At 37.8% G+C, this 18,583-nt stretch overlaps 1 protein-coding gene and 1 long non-coding RNA gene across 2 annotated transcripts; one reads left to right on the top strand and one right to left on the bottom strand.

Annotated features, from left to right (window-relative positions):
- Window positions 1-107: 107 nt before the first annotated feature.
- Bcat (Branched chain amino acid transaminase) lies at window positions 108-12,249 on the top strand. Its single transcript, XM_074107599.1, has 8 exons — window positions 108-525; window positions 1,244-1,423; window positions 2,402-2,611; window positions 2,766-2,996; window positions 4,480-4,663; window positions 6,383-6,505; window positions 8,542-8,696; window positions 10,809-12,249. Exons 1-8 carry the CDS (start codon window positions 505-507, stop codon window positions 10,995-10,997), a joined length of 1,293 nt encoding a protein of 430 aa, XP_073963700.1. The 5' UTR covers window positions 108-504; the 3' UTR covers window positions 10,998-12,249.
- Window positions 12,250-12,616: 367 nt separating this feature from the next.
- Window positions 12,617-15,521, bottom strand: LOC141442598 (uncharacterized). The gene is made up of 2 exons (XR_012452947.1): window positions 15,464-15,521; window positions 12,617-12,810 (listed from the first exon to the last, which is right to left on the bottom strand). It is a non-coding gene; the product is annotated as an uncharacterized lncRNA (long non-coding RNA).
- Window positions 15,522-18,583: the final 3,062 nt, after the last annotated feature.

Raw genomic sequence — 18,583 nt, 5'->3', positions numbered from 1 at the left:
GTATTATTATGCAGAATAATTGGTAATGTAAATGACAGTCGATGTGCTCAAATGAGCATTGATACGTTTGTCGCGGCATTACCATATTCATTTGGGTGCGCGAAGACAGCGGCTGTTGTGGCAGCCACACGCCGCGACCTCACCAGCCCCACCTGATAATACATTTTCGCAATAACTACGATTTATTTTTCCCACTAACCAAGTGCGTAATCATATTTTAATCAACTTTGTCGCGTTATCAAGTGATGTTTTATAATTTCTGTTGATTATGAATACGTCATAGGTCAGCCCACATATCTTATCATTTGCTCTTTAAATGTTTGTGCTTTAAGTCCAGTGAAGTCAGTTAACTCGGAGCGGGGAATCGACATACAAATCGAGCAGTGTCTGATTATTTATTACGGATATTAAAGCGAAATTAGTTTATTACAGTATTTTAATTTTAAAGAGTTTGTTGTGTTTTATAGTGTTTTTTTTATCTACGTTATAACAAGGATATTGACAATGCCTATTCGTCGTAGTCAGGTAAGAACAAATTTATTTTGATACGTATATTTTTAAGAGACTTCAAAAAAAAGGATGAGATAAGCAATTCGGTTGTTTATTTGTTTTAAGAATCAGTTAATGTGATATAATAAGTAATAATAATGATTTTTTTTTTTTAATATTTATTCATCTTTAATAAAAATACAATGAATACAAACTTATGGGCTACACTTATTATAAGAGACAAATAACACACATTACCCTGAACTAGGAACATGAATTCCTGTGTTTCAGGTTATGATAATAATAAATTGAATATTCTTATAACACTGATATACTTAATATTGTCGTTAATTTTAAGTTTGCACTATCATGGCGATGAAATCTTTTATCGATTTGTAAACTTTGCTAAGTTTGGCACCTTGTGTACAAATATATTGAACTTTTTTCGGTAGGTATCAGTACTTTCTAGGTAGGTACCAGGAGAATGGTAGTTATAGTGAATTCTGATACCTACTTATTAAAAATAGTGAAACGTGTTCCAAGAAACCAGACATCTTTCATAATGTATATTTTTCGCTTCGCCTGTAACAGGTGATTAATCAGAACATATTTTCCTCATTATTTCAGACATTTATCTCGTTTCGAATTGATTGATTGATTGACTGAGCAAAGTGCAACCATATCAATTTGAAAACACAATCAGTATTATGACGACAAAACTAGTAGTACTTTCAAATGCGAACTGCGTTTTCAGTTGTTGGTGAAATGGATCTTCGAGAACCAGCACAAGTTGCAGACGGTGCGTCGCTGCAGCTCCTCGTTACGCTACAAGGAATTAGAAGAAAACTCGGCAGCTGTTCAGGCCGAGGACGTCGCGCCTTCCACACAGTTCGACGAGCCGTGCCCCCACGGCGAGCCAGAAAACAGTTTCAAGGTAACTAACTTAATACACACGTACACATTCGACTCAAGGAAAGTTTTAAAAGGACCATGTGTTATCTTTTCATCTCAACTATGTATCTTTATTTACTTACTCATTTATCTACGCATTGGTAACACTTCGCTGTTCATCATGACAAGCGAATAAATTTCTGAGTGCCAATATAGTTCATACTTTAGTAAACAGCACTGCTGCGACAATACCTGTTACAGAGTGCATTTAATTGATTTGATTGTAATCAATCATCTCAACAGGGCGGAGTTTTTTAGATGGGGCTTAGCTAAAAAGTTTTAATTGGTACCTAAAGAAGATAGGCCACAACACAACCTAATCAATTCGACAACTTTATCATCTTATCACGCAACTATCGATTAATAGGTCGTAAGCCACTTAAAAAGGAAATAAGTTTATTAAGATAATAAATCAAAACGCAGAAATAATACCCCTGAAAAGGCCCCTGCGGCATTGTGCCGCAGATGCTGGAAAAAAAGTAGGTACCAAATTCACTTGGTGAATGTAGATTACAGAATAACCTCGTTATTACGTAGCTTCTTGAACCTTTATCATGTTTGCGTCTGGAAACTGCTTATTTACTTCTAAGTGATGCTCGTGCGTATCAGTTAGAAGTTGATTAATTTCCGAGTCGAACATGCCACAAAACATGTGACTTGCGTCATCCCTGGACCACAATGGGTACCGCTACAGCAGGTTTTAATTGACGTGTTCAGTTAGTGGATAATGATATAAAAGTCGTTTATGAACATCCAGTCTTAAGAACAAATAGCGACACTTGTTGGAAGTCTCCGTTCGATTTACCTACCTAAATATTTTGTAGTATTTCAGAATGAGGTTTGCAATTCCCCTCTGTACGTGGTGCATCAATTAAAACAGTCCATACGAAACAACAATCAATTTTAGAATAAACATCACTTTTAATGTGTCAAATGAAATGAATTACCTTTGTTGTTACAGTATGAAGATTTACAAGTAAAACTGGCAGCACCCTACCAACTACAGCCGAAACCGGACGCGCGAGACCTCGGCTTTGGTAAATACTTCACCGACCACATGCTCAAAGTCAACTACCACGCGCCGCTCGGCGGCTGGCAGAAACCAGAGATCACGCCTTTCGAGAACTTGAGCATCCACCCAGCGGCCAAAGCCTTGCACTACGCGATACAAGTACGTTCACATATTTACTTCATCGGCATTCTAGAATAACAGCTCGTTTACGCATATCACTACGCAAAAATACAAACAAACAGGCTTATCAGTATAAATAATCTTTAATAGGAGAAATGTGAGGTGTATTCAAACATAGGATTTGTTTTTGCAGTTGTTCGAAGGCATGAAAGCGTACAGGGGCGTGGATGACAAAATTCGGTTGTTCCGTCCCGATTTAAATATGAAGAGAATGAATCTCGCGGCGCACCGCTCCGGCCTGCCGATCTTTGATGGCGAAGAGCTCATAAACTGCATGAAAAGACTAATTCAAATTGACCAAGAGTGGGTCCCGCACTCCGAAGCCTCAACGCTCTACATCCGACCAACGCTTATCGGAACAGAGGTAAGTTCGGTTACAAAAATTCTGAAGGACCGTTTACTGTTATTGAATCATCCAGCAAAAACGATGCTCACTATTTACCGTTTCTCGTATTTACAACATGCCACATTCTAAGCAAAGCTTATCTTATCAGTAACTAATAAAAAGTGCAAATAATTATCGTTAAATCGTCAGATAACGTAACGCAGGGCGCTAAAAAAGTTAATAGGCAACTACGCAACTACCTGCTTAATCGAGCCTTTCCTTATCAGGCGAGGAGGCATGTCATGAGCGCACGTTATAAAGTTGTTTACTTTCCTCGTGTTCAGTTAAGTGAAACATTCTAGGAGAATACTTGGTGCAAGCATCATGTTTGAAAACGTATGTGTTGAGGTACTAATAAATAATGTAACTTAATACAGATTTTTTAAAATTTGAAAACTAATATAGGAACTTTATTTGTTTTGAAATCAAAAGTAATTTTCAGTTTTAAAACACGCTTTTTTGCTAGCAGCACCTTACTCGTATTTCTATATTGGATTTTTGAAAGTGGGTAGAAATCGACTTGTAAGATTGTAAGATCTGTAAGAAATGAAGGCATTATGAGGTTGTTAAAAACCAATTCTAACCTCACTAAAGGGACACAATGTAGTATAACTAAGCAAAACATAATGCGATATTTGTATAGTTAGCCCAGAAATTATTAGCGTAACAAAATATTGATTATAAATTGTAAAATTAAGATGAAAAATAATAATTTAAAATAACACGGAAGGAGTCTCCTTCCGTGCAAATTGGGTACCTACTAATAGTGTTAGACAGTTAATATAGAGGTGGAGGGCATTGGGAAGTCCATTGCATTATATTTGAATACAAACACCATTAAATTAACGTAAGGATTCATGAGTTACAATTCTTTTTAATTTCATTATTTAAATGGGTGCGACCGTTGGTGTTAAAACAATCGGTAGCGACGACAAACATCGTATTTGCAAAGTTTTACATTTGTATCAATATCGAAATGACGTATTTGTTGAATATAAAATGGCATTTTTTTTTCAAGGTTTGAAAATATTTTTTTTTGATTGTTCAACTGGCGTGCGCTCTAGCCATTATACTCGTATGCTCTTAACGATAGCAATTGTTAAAAATATTTTGTTATTATTCTGTACAAAATAGGTACCTATCTACATTGAAAATGAGCAATACATACCTACTGTCTCGAATTCGTAAACACAAGTGTGCTATTATACTTTCATGTCTTGCGAATTCATGACATTATCTTTGTTTTTAATTTAGTCTGAACTCCTTGAATCCACCGTTGATATTTCACTTATAAAGTACAGTCCGAACACTGCACACTTTAGTAATTTTCTTCAGGAGTTAAAGCGACAAGATACTAAAGTGCACAGATATTAATGACACATCTGTACAGCGGACTCGCAGATACTCGTAAGTTTAAAGAAAAATGTGGTCTTACACCTAATAAAGTAAATTTTGTTATCAGGCGACATTCGGAGTGATGGCCCCAGAATCGGCGCTTCTGTTCGTGGTGATGAGTCCCGTCAGTGCCTACTTCAAAACGAGCAGCGACGGCGCGGTCTCGATATTTGCGGATCCTAAAGTGGTGCGCGCTTTCCCTGGAGGAGTCGGCAACAGGAAAGTCGGCTCAAACTATGGCCCTACGATAGGTAAGCATTGGTCAAGCAATTAGGACAATTTACTTACGCATCGAAATAACTGAATTAAAAGAAAGGAATTACAACTAAGTAATAGGGAATATTACTGAAATTTTCTGTCGTCAGAGTGCAACACTAGCACAAAACCGTAAACAGTTTTTTTAGTATCTGTAATGCCATAATATCATATTATTGCAATTAAAATATTGGAAATATAGCTCTATCGCTACTATCGATGTAAATATCATGTTATTTTGTTACTAATAAATATTTCATGATTTCTATAATGGCAACAAAATATAAAGAGAACTGACGTTGTCATGGAAGTTTATGCTAATGTCGCCCCCTCCGCAAAGCTTTGCCTAATATGCCCTATTCCTGCTAGAGTAGATATACCTGAAGAAGTTTAGCCTAGTCTCGCTGTGGAACCTTTTTCCAACATTTTTTCCTAATCCAATATTTTTTTATCACCAGTGCCTTTTATTGCTTAAATATCAAGTTTTATTATTAACGTATTGAGAGAGCCGTTGACGTGAAAGACACATTTACAATGCTATGCCCGCAAACAACTTTCTATGAAAATTAATTACCTATCACTTTGTTTTTAAATGCGTAATACGATATAATATTACGTCAATCAATCAATCAAATCAGCCCACATCCACCCACTGCTGGGTAAAGCCCTCTTCATTTTCATGCCATATTACGTAATCACCATGTCAGCCGAAAGACGTCCACTGCTGGACATAGACCTCCCCCCTTACGTAATACATGTATTTAATTAATTTTATAAATCAAACCTTGTCAATGCTAAAAAAAACGATTTTTAAGCTAGCTTTACTTTAATTAGAGTTAAAGGTTTGAAATTCAAGATTAGACAGAGGAAGACATACTTGCATGTGACGTAACACGCAAGTAGCGCTATACTTACTGAATAGTAAAAAAGCGTTTTTAAAAGATACAGGAATATAGAATTTTAATAAAATCACGAAAGATCAATTTCTAACCGGATTATTTTTATTTTCATAATAATATATAGGATATGGCTAATTCGGGAATTGTCAAATATCATATGCTTCTGGTTCAAAAGGAGTTTGTTGTTGATAGGTACTGCCTGCAACTGACACATCAAAATATTATTACTATCGTTACAAACTGTTTATGATCGTGACGTAGACTTTGTTTTCAATGAGTTAAGTATAAGGGTACAGCCCGTTAGGCATGACGACATGGCTAATTTTGTAACTATATCAATATTGTTATTTACTATGATATAGCAGAATGTTTATTATCGTGTCCAATAACCAGTTGTGACTGGTTGCGGGCATTTAACTTACTGGAGTTATGAAAGAGGTTAGGAGCTCATTAACTTAACATAAGGTAAGCGTACGAGTGCTTGTCACTGTTCCAATAGTGGGTATCTTTAATCTTGTCATAACCAATAGAGACAACAGCAGGGTGTCGTCTTTTGGGCGTTAGCGTGTCGAGCATTCGGATGTTGTGCCTTAATTGTAAATTGAGTAATACTCAAAATCTTAATCGAGTCTGATATAAATAGCTTCTACTCGCTGCTTTGGAAATCCTTGGAAATTCCTAATACTTAGTAGCCTATATATTGTTCAGCATTATTTGACCTAGAAACATTAATTTTGTATTGTGTTTAGCATTTCAGCTGGTAACTATTAAGGGGTGTATACGTATTTGGTATTAGCGTGTGTGTTGTATTTCCAGAGGCGACTACCCGCGCGGCGCAGCTGGGCCACCATCAAGTGCTGTGGTTGTTCGGGCCCGACCATCAACTCACGGAGGTCGGCGCTATGAACATATTCATGGTGTACATCAACGAACACGGAGGTAAATTTATAAATACAAGATTTTTTTAAAGTGTTCAATCAATCGAACAATATTTCGAACATTAGAGCGGTATTTGAATGCCCCATTTTTTCCGCCGCTATAATTTTATTACTAATAATCATTCGGTAATGATGATACGCTTTTAACTATATCTTATCTATGAATATTAACGAAGCGGGATTTACAGCAAATATCCACCACTTTAATGCGTGACCGATATTGTCATTTGTTATCTCGTGCGATGTTGACTCTCTGGACCTCTGACCAGTATATACTTGTTTCTTATCGGCAATGAGAAATTGAAGCCTGTCTAATAATATTTTCCAGCGTTGTCAATTGAACAAACATGGTACGCTTTAGTACATTCTTAAACGAACGTTGTAAGCCACCGATATCAATCAAATACGCAACGTCAGAAGAAAAGCCCTGACTGAAAATCTAAGACAGATTTTATAAAAAAAATACGCCCTACAATATTGCTTTTTTGCCGGTTCTTGTACTTTAAGACGAAATTGTTTTTGAGACTAAACGCTGCTCTTTTAAATATACAAAAAATAATAGGCCATCCTTCTTTGGATCTATCTAACAAAGTGTCGTCTAAGTTACCTCTTATTTATGTATATCTCAAACCCAGTTTAGGGTCAATCGGGACTTTCAGAGCACACATGACGCAAATAGATAAACAAGGTGACGGTGGGTGTACTGCCGTTTCGGCAAAATATTTTTCGTTAAATTTCACTTCCCAAAAAACTTATCGCAGTAGTTTCATTTCTCAAACGAATCTGTAGCATATTTACGTTTCGCATTTTATTCATTTGGTCAAATTATCATTTGGCTTTTGTCAAGTTTTATTATGTCAAACGTTTATTAAGCAAACGTTTTCTTTTGGCTAATATTATATTCCAAAAAAAATGTTTGTTCAAAATGACACTTCGCACACGAACCATCCTCGGAAACCAACTGCTACCAGAAAAGTAGGTTAGGTTAGAACTGCTTCCCCCACAGAAACGAACTGCTATCAGAAAAGTAGGTTAGGTTAGCTAAGAACTGCGTCCCCCACAGAAACTAACTGCTACCAGAAGAGTAGGTTATTAACCCATGCAATAAATATTTTGGCAAGAGTACGTTATGCCAAACGATACATTTGACTAAATAATACTTGGTAATATGAAATATGACTAAGTAATTATTTATGAAACAACAATTTGCTAAACAACTGTAAAATTACGATAAGTTCTTTTAGCAAATGATTTTTTGCCAAATGATAATTTGAGTCAAATATTTTGGGATGTGATACTTTGCGAAAAGTTTTTTGCCCGTCCATTAGTAATCCGTGACGATGAACTTTATGAGAGTGCATTTTTACGTGATTTGTTGTCAATACATTTTATTTACATGCACGCGTAATGTAAACGGGCGTTTAGGGGTCAGTACCTCAACGATAAGGCAGACGTGACCATTCGATATCGATACTGATGTAAAAATGAATTAATTTCATCAGTCTTACACGGGACAGAGGAGGCCTTATGTCTCAGTTTTAATTCTGCTAATTACAGATAAGACGCCTCCCAAGCACAGCACCTTGTGTAACCTCAGATCAAGTCACATTAAGATAAAAAAAAACAAAGTTATTCGGACGTCTGAGCACGAATCTCCTCGTACAGGGTTGAGCGGTTTTATTTATTTATTTAATTATCATGTTCTATGATCTACATTGTGCTACAATCGCCGCCAGGATTTATTTCCATCGAAAAGAAAGTAGGTAATTTTCGTTCGTTGGAGCGAGCTAGATGAAAATTATAACAAAATACTTTCGGACGCACTCGTCGAAATTAGCACATGATTGATCTCGCACATATAAGGTACCTATTTGGTAAAAGGAAACGCGCATACGCGCATTGCCTACTTAACGCGTTGATTTTATATGCGAAAAGTTTGCGTGTCGTGGATAGATGACATTATCCCGAGACGTACCAAGTGAGCCGTGAAGGAAAGTAAACACGGCATCTAGATTATCACATTGTTATTAATTTCAGATAAACAGCTGTGCACGCCGCCGTTGAACGGTTTAATCCTGCCCGGAGTGACGAGGCGATCTATCCTAGAGCTCGCCAGCCAATGGGAGGAGTTCACGGTTAAGGAGGAAATCATCACCATGGACCAAGTCATCACCCTCAACAAACAAGGACGAGTAAGTAACAAAGCAAATTTCAGAACTGATCTAAAAACTGCTTTAGCAGTTATGATATAACCTTTTTTTTTAAATCTCATTTATTTTATAAGCCATACATCTTATGATTAAGTCGGCGATGATATAACCTTATCAACTTAAAAGTTCAATATCTCAAAAACGGCTGAATCAATTTTAATAACACTTAGCTAAAAACCACCGCAAGGAAGCTCTCGTTTATATAAAGACCGCAACCAAGTCGTTCTATTTGTTTAACAGCTACGATGCCACAGACAGACAAACTTGGGATCAAATTCCTAACACCCCTCTTTTTGTGTCAGGGATTAAAAACAATCTACTTAACTACTGAATTTTTGATGCCAAGGGCGCCCGAAGATATCAAGAGCAATGTTTGTCGTTATGATGACGTAACGCGGTGTGAGCCGTAGTCGACAAAATTTATAAGCGTCGGGGGTGATCAAACAGTTAATGACAATGTTATCTAAGATTATTATCTCAAAGAATAATATCTGATGATACGAACAATCGAAAAGTAGTGGCCGCTGGCTCGCAAAATGGCTGAAAAGTGTTTTTTTTACATTTGATACTCCACAAGACTCCACAACAAGCAAATCAATTTCATTTCATTTCATGGCTGCGCCATTATGCAAAATTTCGAAAAAAATCATTAACAAAAAAAAATATCGAACCTGCTCACGAAAATTCACGAAAATCCAGACACATACGAAGTCATTTTTGTCCAAACTGAAACGGAGACGCTGTGCTCACGCTTCGTTATATTTCTATGTTTTCGAGACCAATCAAAGAGCACTGATCTGACAGCCAAGGTCAGAAAGAAATATTCGCACAAATTTTGATACTCTGTTGTGTATACGTATTGGTGACTTACAAAAGACTGTACAAAAGTACTCATACACAGAAAAACAGGCAAATCGCTTCAACACATTTGTATTTGTGTGTTTGCATGGCAGCGGTTCTCAAACTTTGACGATGGAACTCTATTGGAAAACTAAATATGCAGAGTGAAAAACAGCAAGTTGAATGCGAAGTTTTGCTCTGAAACTTTATAGCACGTCTAAAGTATATTTGTTTTAATTATGGTCAAGTCAATTTGCAAAAATCCTGCAGAAGCTTCGTGGAGCCCCGGGGTTTGAGAATGGCTGGTATAAGTTTCTGACGAGCACTTTTGACCTGGGTTTGTAGGATCAAACTCTAATAACTCTAATTCCCGTTTAGGCTTTAAACCAGAGATGTGCGAGGATGTGTTGCCAGGAATATGTTTTTCATAAAGCAATAGAAACAATTGATATATACCTACCTAGCGAGAGTAAATGAAGTGTTTCTATTGGTTCATGAAAAACACATTCCTGGCAACACATTTTCGCTCATCTCTGGTGGAAAAACAGCCTTAGATAGAGTCTGGCTAATGAAAGCTGAACCTGCAAAATCGCGGCAAATTCAAAAAAATTGCAGATGGTATCACCGGTACCACCATAGAATAAGTAATAGTACAAGTACAGAAGCTTCTCAGCCGTACAATAGTGACGATTAGGCATAAGAATCGTGCCTACTTTATGCTTCTCTGTCTATCACATGACAACGATATGTTGAATATGAAAATGTTTAAAACAATTTTTTAAAAGAAAAAGTGAATCTTAGGAACTACAATTGTATTGACCGGTATTGACCAGTTCTGAAAGGGATATTAGTATCAAAATATTTTGCTATGCCTACTAACCTACAAATTCGGTCACCGCATCTAAACTCTCATTTCTATTTGAACAAGGCTTCCCTCTCTGCTTGTTTTCGTTTGAATTTGCTTATCATGGTTAAAATAATCTGTGGCACACCACTTTTGATTGTTTCGCCCATGTTTCAGCAGTAAATTAAAAAAAAAACTATGTTGACACGCGTAGGTACTAAACTCAACAAGTCACAGAATAGATAATAGCCCAAGCTCAATGTCTGTTTTCTTATACTCTTTGGTCTGATTGCCCATGACATTTGAATAATGTTGCCACTCAAATAATAGCTGGGTTCAGCTTTCATTAGACACGACTCTAGACGTAGGATTCAAATACAAAATTGTTACCCAGGAATGTTTGTTTACAGTTGCTGGAGATGTTCGGCGCGGGCACAGCAGCAGTGATCAGCCCGATCAGCCGAATCGGCTTCCTCGAGAACAATATCAACATCCCCACCATGCAGCAGTCGCAGCCCGTGTTCCAGCGGATCAAGGACACGCTGTTGGCTATCCAGTATGGACACATAGAGCACCCCTTCACCGTCGTCATCTCATAGTGAACACCGACTCGCTGGATACTGCCTACAACTCACTCGCTATACAGAGCGTTGGATTCCAAAATGGAAATGCTGCCGTAAATTAGTTCGTTAGTGATGTTTCGAAGACACGTCAGTAAGGAACGAAGTAAACCCATTTACGCAATTGCTGCCTGATGAGGCCCAAGGAAGGAAGTCTTTGCGTTTCAATGCCTGCAAAATTGTGACTGTAGCACTGGGTGAAATATCTCAAGTTGTTGAGGGCAGTGCGTGTTATTTTTGATTACGGCAGGTTTAGTGAATGTGTCATGCTTTTCGAGGCTTTTTGGCTCTCTGTTATTTTCTAATATATTACGTGACACTGTTTCTGTGTTCCGAATGGACTGACTTTTAGCAGTAGCTAAGCAACACTTTGTATAGCATTGATAGTATGGAGAAAAGCGTGACCGTTTACTATCAATTAGTGATTCGAGATCCCGAGATAGGGTATCGATTTCCCAGCAATATAGTGAAGTGAAAAAACATTGTGTGTGCGCAAGCACTGAACACTTATATTTAATACGTAGGATAAGTGAAAGACGAACAGTGAAAAGTTCATGAACTTTGCAGCGAGCTATGGCCTGTTTATTTGTAAACTGTCATGAAAGTATTTATATTCCCGCGAGTTTTGCGTTTAGTTTAGGAAATATAGTTAGTGACATAGTTATGATATTAGCGTTGTTATAACAATGATCCAGGATGTCTCTGTAGTGATATAATACCATACGTACTACTAGATTTAGGACATTGAAAACATTTTGTTTTTGCAATCTCTATACGACCCGAATTTCTAAACGACTTGGGTGGTTTTTGCTTTACGCCAGTGTTCAGTATGAACGTTAGAAAAAAATAAGTTATTCCTACTATTTAATATGATTCACCGATATTCTCATGCAGCCTGAGCGCATACAACGCGCTGGTGCTGGTGCACCTACTTTCTATTTCGAAACAATTTGTATTTGAAATGCAAAGATGAATGAATTTATAGCATAGTAAAAGAAAATTGGTGCAACTGATGATGGGGCACCTGCAGTTTGGTTTCAGGATTTGCTCGTATATTGTATACTTACAAGAAATTGACGAGTAGATAATTGAATGACTGTGGTTAGCACCGCGGCCGGTAAACCGGTAGGGTTTGTTTTACTAAAAGACGATATACGGCCACTTTCTAGTCTACTACATGAGAATCTGTATGAGTTGTTAAATATTTATAATATATACGTTTTACGAATAATATTTTTGTATGATTTACAACCCTTTTTAAATATTTGTTACCTGCCAAATAAGTATATAAAATTTGTAATCATTGAGGCTGCGGCTCCGCTGAGGCGAAGACGAGCGGAGTGGAGAGGAGACGTGTAGGGATCGATCAATCTCTGCACGTCTGATGATAATGAGGCGGAGACGAGATGTGGATTCAACTAATATGATTGGTCGATCCCTACACGTCTCTCCGAGCTCCGCTCTGCTCGTCTCCGCCTCAGTGGAGCCGCAGCCTTATGCATAGAGATAACTACATTGGTCACGAATGCAAATCATGATGAGCCTTGATGAGCATTGATGTGATTAACTTCCGCTTTGCAAAGAAAACAAAGCAACGATAAAGTGAAAAATGTACTGATTAGTAAAGGTGGTAACACACGCAATACAATATTAACGTCTGTCTTAAAACAGCTATTCTGGTGGGAGAGGCAAGTCATCATCGAATTGCTCAATGTTTTTCTTCTTAGCTTCAGAACGGTGTACGTTTCGGCTCAGTGACTGCATTTCTTGGGGTATAGAATCTCCTGAATACCTGTAAACAAAAATTTCACAGTAAAGTTGATACTGAAATTTTAGTAAGTAATTATTAAATGTGTGAATGTGAAAGAGTTGCGTTTGTTTTAATATTTTCAGCAGGGGTTCGTTTGAATGAACACCACTGTAAATGTTTTTCGGGACTTTTTAATGGTGGTCAGGAAATGTTTCCATATATTGTTCAATATTCAAAGCGTATCAAAGGCGTGACTACATTTTGACAGTAAAAAATTAGTAGCTACTAGAATTTTTCACACAGTGCGTGTGCGTGTGGCCGTTTTTAGAATAAATATAATAATAAAAAAGGCGACCCGCGTCTTCCACAAGAAACGTTTTTCTCGGCATTTTAACTCAATAGTGACAGTTGTACCTACAGTTTTTAAGGTTCAATTCACACCGGTCACGGGTTACATTGTAGCGTAAAAGCATCCGGCTGTCGATTCAATTGGTGTTCTATTTAGCGCATTTAGCGTACGGGGACATAAGTATATGCATGAAGGTGAAATGTTTTATTAATTAACGAGTTCACTACTCGAGACGGTCACGTGACGTCACGGCGCCGGCGCCGGCCACACTGTGAAATGCGCAACAGGCACTACAATACGAAATGCAAAATTTGAACTTCGTATCTTGCCGTCCCGCTGACGCTAATATTATTTGTTTGTTTGTTTGTTTGTTTATACTCTTTATTGTACAAAAAGTCTTTGTGTATTGTATTGTATTATTTAATACGAGGGTGATAGGGACGGTACGATACTAACTTCGATTTTCGGATTTCATACTAGCCCCCCATATCCACATACACGGTATTGTTGCAGCTGACGTCAAAATCCGCTGCAACCCGATTGTTCTATTGCGTCTTACCGCTTTACATGAATATTAAATAGGCGCATTAAGACGTGACCTTTATAGCGATAACGTTAAAAATCGTCAAGGTTTGGATATCGTAACGGCGAATTCGTTTTCATAATGCTGATTCGGCCGTGTTTCAGATCAGATAACCACACCCACAAACTTAGTGCGCACTTGCACACGGTTAGTTATATTGGTTACCTTCAAGTGTACCTTTTTTTCAAAATGTATTTAGTTTTTCATACAAATTTTATGACTTAGTTTTGTGACGCCCATACCGCGTGTATGGAAAAAACTGTCATTTTTGATTGGGGCATTTGTTTAATCCATCGGAATCGATTGTGCTTTTGTTTCTGAGTATGAAAAATAATATATTTTCTAAAATTTAAAAAAAAAGAAAGGGATAGTTGTGAACATGCCCACCTATGGCCAAATTACGCGTTGTAGTTATTGCCTCTACTGTAGGTTTTTAATAGGTAACTAATTCAAAAACCGGCCGAAATCGTGTCGGACACGCCCAAGATAGGGTTACGTAGTAGCCATTACGAAAAAATCAAGTTTAAATTTTTTCTAAGGATTTCGTATTGTGTAAGGAATCTTCCAAGTTTAGGTACCTAGGTATATTTTATACCTTAGGCTGCTATTTACTCTTAAACTACTAATAATTCTAAAGCAATCTTAGCCGTTATGGTTTTCCTTATACATTTTATATACGAGCATCCTGAATTTTTTCAAATTTTTCCACCCAACTGTAGATTTTAGAGGATGAATATTTTGCAAACAGATCACTGAATCGAAAAATCGTTTCGGCAACCTCCCTATGATTTTAAAAGGCATATCCAACGGTACCTTACACTATAAGATTAGCCGAGAAAATAAAATCACCCCTCTATGGGAGGTACCCTACAAAAAAAATTTTTCAATTTTTTTCCTATCATTTTGTCTGCCTAGTTGCTACATATACCCGTGCATAATTACAGTTTTCTAGCATTGATAGTCTCGGAGCCAAGCCGCGGACGGACAGACAGACAGACAGACGTGGCGAAACTATAAGGGTTCCGTTTTTAAGATTGGTTTTAGGCGTATTATTGTATTTTTTATTTCAACTCAAAATTTATTACTTTTACGGTCATCCCGTGAAATACAACGAAAATACAAACTGAAACATGGATACACCGAAAAAAACCCAGAAAAAGAGACCAGCGCTAGGAATCAAACCCAGGTCCTTAGCATTCCGTGCTGCGTGCCATACCTCTACACTACCACTGGAAAGGAGTTTAGACACAAATTTCTCCCATGGACCACACATTTCAGCCTGCTTTTTTTCTTACTCACTTAAGCAAGCGACACTATCGACATCTAAGTTTTTAGCCCTCATCGAGAAACATCAACACTCCTTCTGAACTAACCGCTCACCCAGACAAGATATGTCGCTATTAAGCAATCAAATTAAGATTGGTTGTCCAGTGGTGTTGCAGGGGTATTCACATTGTACTTAAACAACTGTACAAAATTTCATGACTAAACCAGTGGTTGATGTTTCAAGATTTTATCCCTATCTTGTGGGAATATCGGGATAAAAGTAGCCTATGTTATTCCAGACATTCAGACATCCAGATATATACACACCTAATTTAATACAAATCCGTCCAGCCGTTTTAGCGTGAAGGAGTAACAAACACACACACACAAACACACACGCGCGCGCGCGCGCACTCACACACACACATACTCACAAACTTTCGCATTTATAATATTAGTACCTAACCTTATCCAAATATCAAACGCAGTGTACTCACGTGTGCCCCCGCGAGAGGGCGCTGCGCCGCGCGTCGCCCGCGCGCGAGGCGGGCGCGGCGTGGCCGGCGCGCCCGCGCTGTCCGCCCGGCCGCCCCCTGCCGGCGAATTAGATAAGCTTACGGATCTATTAATCAGGTGTCGGCAACCTTTGGGCCGCTTATTGGCGAAACCCAATAAATAATCCTATCCAAATGTAGACCGCCCGTTGATGACCACGATCCTCGGTCATGAGGGAACGACTGATGGATTGGCGAAACACAATAGACCTGGTTATTTTTTACATCTTGGTAATAGCAGATTAATCACTACCTTTCTGGTGATTTTCATAATGGCATCACATAGACATTTATTGTTTTAGACTAGAGAAAGTCGAAGTAATTATAGGATTATAAAAGGAATTACTTATTTCTTCAGTTAAAGCTAGCGTGCTGCTGCGTTCAGTGGTAATTTTGCACGTTCCCGGGAAAAAAGTAGGTAGCCTATATTAATCTGTAGTAGCATAGCTTTCTATTAGTGAAAGTTTGATTTTGAATCGGGTCACACATACATACAAACTCACAAATATAAGAAGTTAACCACTTTATTATATTATTAGTAAAAATACTTATATTAAAAAAAAATTACAATTGTAAAATATATTTTTTTATAGTTGCGGGCCGCAGGTTACCGACCGGATTTAGATGTTTTGATAATAAAAATTAAAGTGCTGTTGAAATCAGATATTTGGAAGTCCATAGCAACATATTAAAGTCTTTGGCTTAGTTTTGAAAATTTGAAAACTGATAGAGCAATTGGTTTGCACATACTTAGATGAAATGAAAACGTACGAGCTGGGCCCAACTGCATAACAAAGTACAAGTAATTAGTATTAGCGATTTTTATATGGAAATTCACTAGTACTATTTGCTTGTACTTTATTATGCAATTGGGCCCTGGACGTGGAACCGTTTATAGACCTATGCTGAAGAAAGCCATGCAGCTAAGCCTATCGCCTCATGCCCTAACCGATTAACTATGATTTTCACGCGAAATAAAGTTTTTCCGCGAATAACTACCGCAACCACAAGTAGGTATCTATGGAACTTTTTTTTAACAATAAACCTTCAAGTGAAGCTCTATTGTTATTGAACTGAAATAAAAAATAGCACCAAAATCCATCCTTAAATTTGTTTTTATTTTGTCTGGAAAATTCCATCTGCCAATGCCAACGAATTAACAACGAACCGATGAGTCCCTAGCGTGATTCAGCTACGGTTATCTTGCTGATTCTGATAATATTAAAATATGATTAATAACATCACGTTGATTATATCACAAATAAAAGAAAAACAATAATAAGAGTGCCCCACCTTTATAAACAAAGTCAGGCCCCTTTATGAACAAATAATGCGTCAACATGTACTCAGATGACTTGCTTAACGTTGTACAAATTCATATTTTACATGTTTTTAATACATTTCACGCATTCAAACCAGCTACAGTAAATAGCCGTCGTTCGTTTATCTTTAGTGACGCAAATTCATTTTAATATGCATCGAGCAGAGGAAATTGCATATGGAGTAATTGTTGCATATTGTAATGGTAATACCTATAAGTACTCACCGACGTACGTAGGCTTAGGCACATACCGTTTTATAGGTAACGAAACGGATTAGAATAGAAAAAAAAGCCATAGATAGATACATACTTAAATATATACTTAATAAATGCCCAACACTCGAGAACAAACATTCGTATTTTTCATAGAAATCTGCCCCGACCGGGGATCGAACCCAGGACCTCAAGCTTCGTAGTCAGGTTCACTCACCACTGGGCTATCCGGTATTCAAACTTATAATTAATTGACTGCTTAAATAAACCTAAGGTTTTTTGTGGTTGAATTCTTAATTTTTATTCCTTACCTCGTAGTTGATCTATAGGAGACTGGCTCGTGCCGGACGATCCGCTGCCAGCGGAGGGCACGGAGGCTGCAATTACATTTGTTTACTATATGCCTTGAGTTTGAAGTCGTCTAATTATGTACCTACAATTGAAATTTACAACGAGGTTTACAGTGACGGAATATATCTTGAGGAAATCTGCACACATCAGCAAAGAAATTCAATGATGTTGGTAAAGTTACATCAATTGAATCCGCAATGGGCTCGCGTAGAGCCATATTCAAAGATTTGTCACCCTGGAGGACCGGTTAACTTTGCCGCCCCATTAAGTGGCGATAAAGTATTTAATAGAAAAAAACCTGTAAGTAATAGGTGTTTTCGTCGCCCCTCGCAGCCCGCCGCCTCGGACCATGGTCCCCGTGGGTTTAGGGCAAATACGCCCCTGGCCCGCGTGGGAACTACGGTCCAAGCCCTCTCTTTCTTAGAAGAGGCCGGCGCCCTGCAGTGGGACGGCCACACTTTTACCAATCTTAAATTCAGTTTTTTAGAACGTCCTAAGTGCCTTCTATTTGAAGTTCACGGATTATCCACCAATGACCTAGTACCCTGTATACGCATCTCGATTGTCCGAAATACTTTCCTTCTTATATTACTACCTTATTCTTATTTTCCATCATTCATTTTTTGCGGGGCCTGGTCGACAGACCAAGAAAATGCTTTATGTTAATGACAGCTTCTACATCAGAAAATAAAACAATATGGCTGATTGTTATTGAAATAGGTTTTGACGTTTTAAGCGCTAACCTTAGGGTGGCAACCAATTTCTTGGTAGACTATACCTTGTCAATTCAACATCGAAAGCAACTCGTTATTTTGTAGCAGACCTATAAATCAGTTAAATATAAAATCTGTTGTGTTTTTTATTCAAATGTTTCAATTTTCAAAATGATGTGATTCAAATTTTAGTTCCTATTAGAACATCAGTATGTCAATTTATTGTGTAAGTTTTCTAGCGTTTTACTTCTCATAACGGTACCTCAATGACCAATGACTCTCCATGAGTTGTTAGTAGGTAGGTACTCTTGGGCGATGGTGATCACTTCGCACCAGATGCCTCATAATAAAAAAGTAAATAAATAAACCTCGCTCGTTTTGCTTGACTCTGGCCTGCGCTCGTTGCAGCTCGCGCGTCCACTGGCTGGTCTCAGACAGGCCTTGATCGCCGCAGAGCTTCACAAT

This window comes from Choristoneura fumiferana, chromosome 2 (genome assembly GCF_025370935.1).
Source record: "Choristoneura fumiferana chromosome 2, NRCan_CFum_1, whole genome shotgun sequence".
Classification (NCBI taxonomy): Eukaryota; Metazoa; Arthropoda; class Insecta; order Lepidoptera; family Tortricidae; genus Choristoneura; species Choristoneura fumiferana.
Note: the sequence above shows the minus strand (reverse complement) of the source record. Positions and strands in the feature narration are given on the sequence as shown.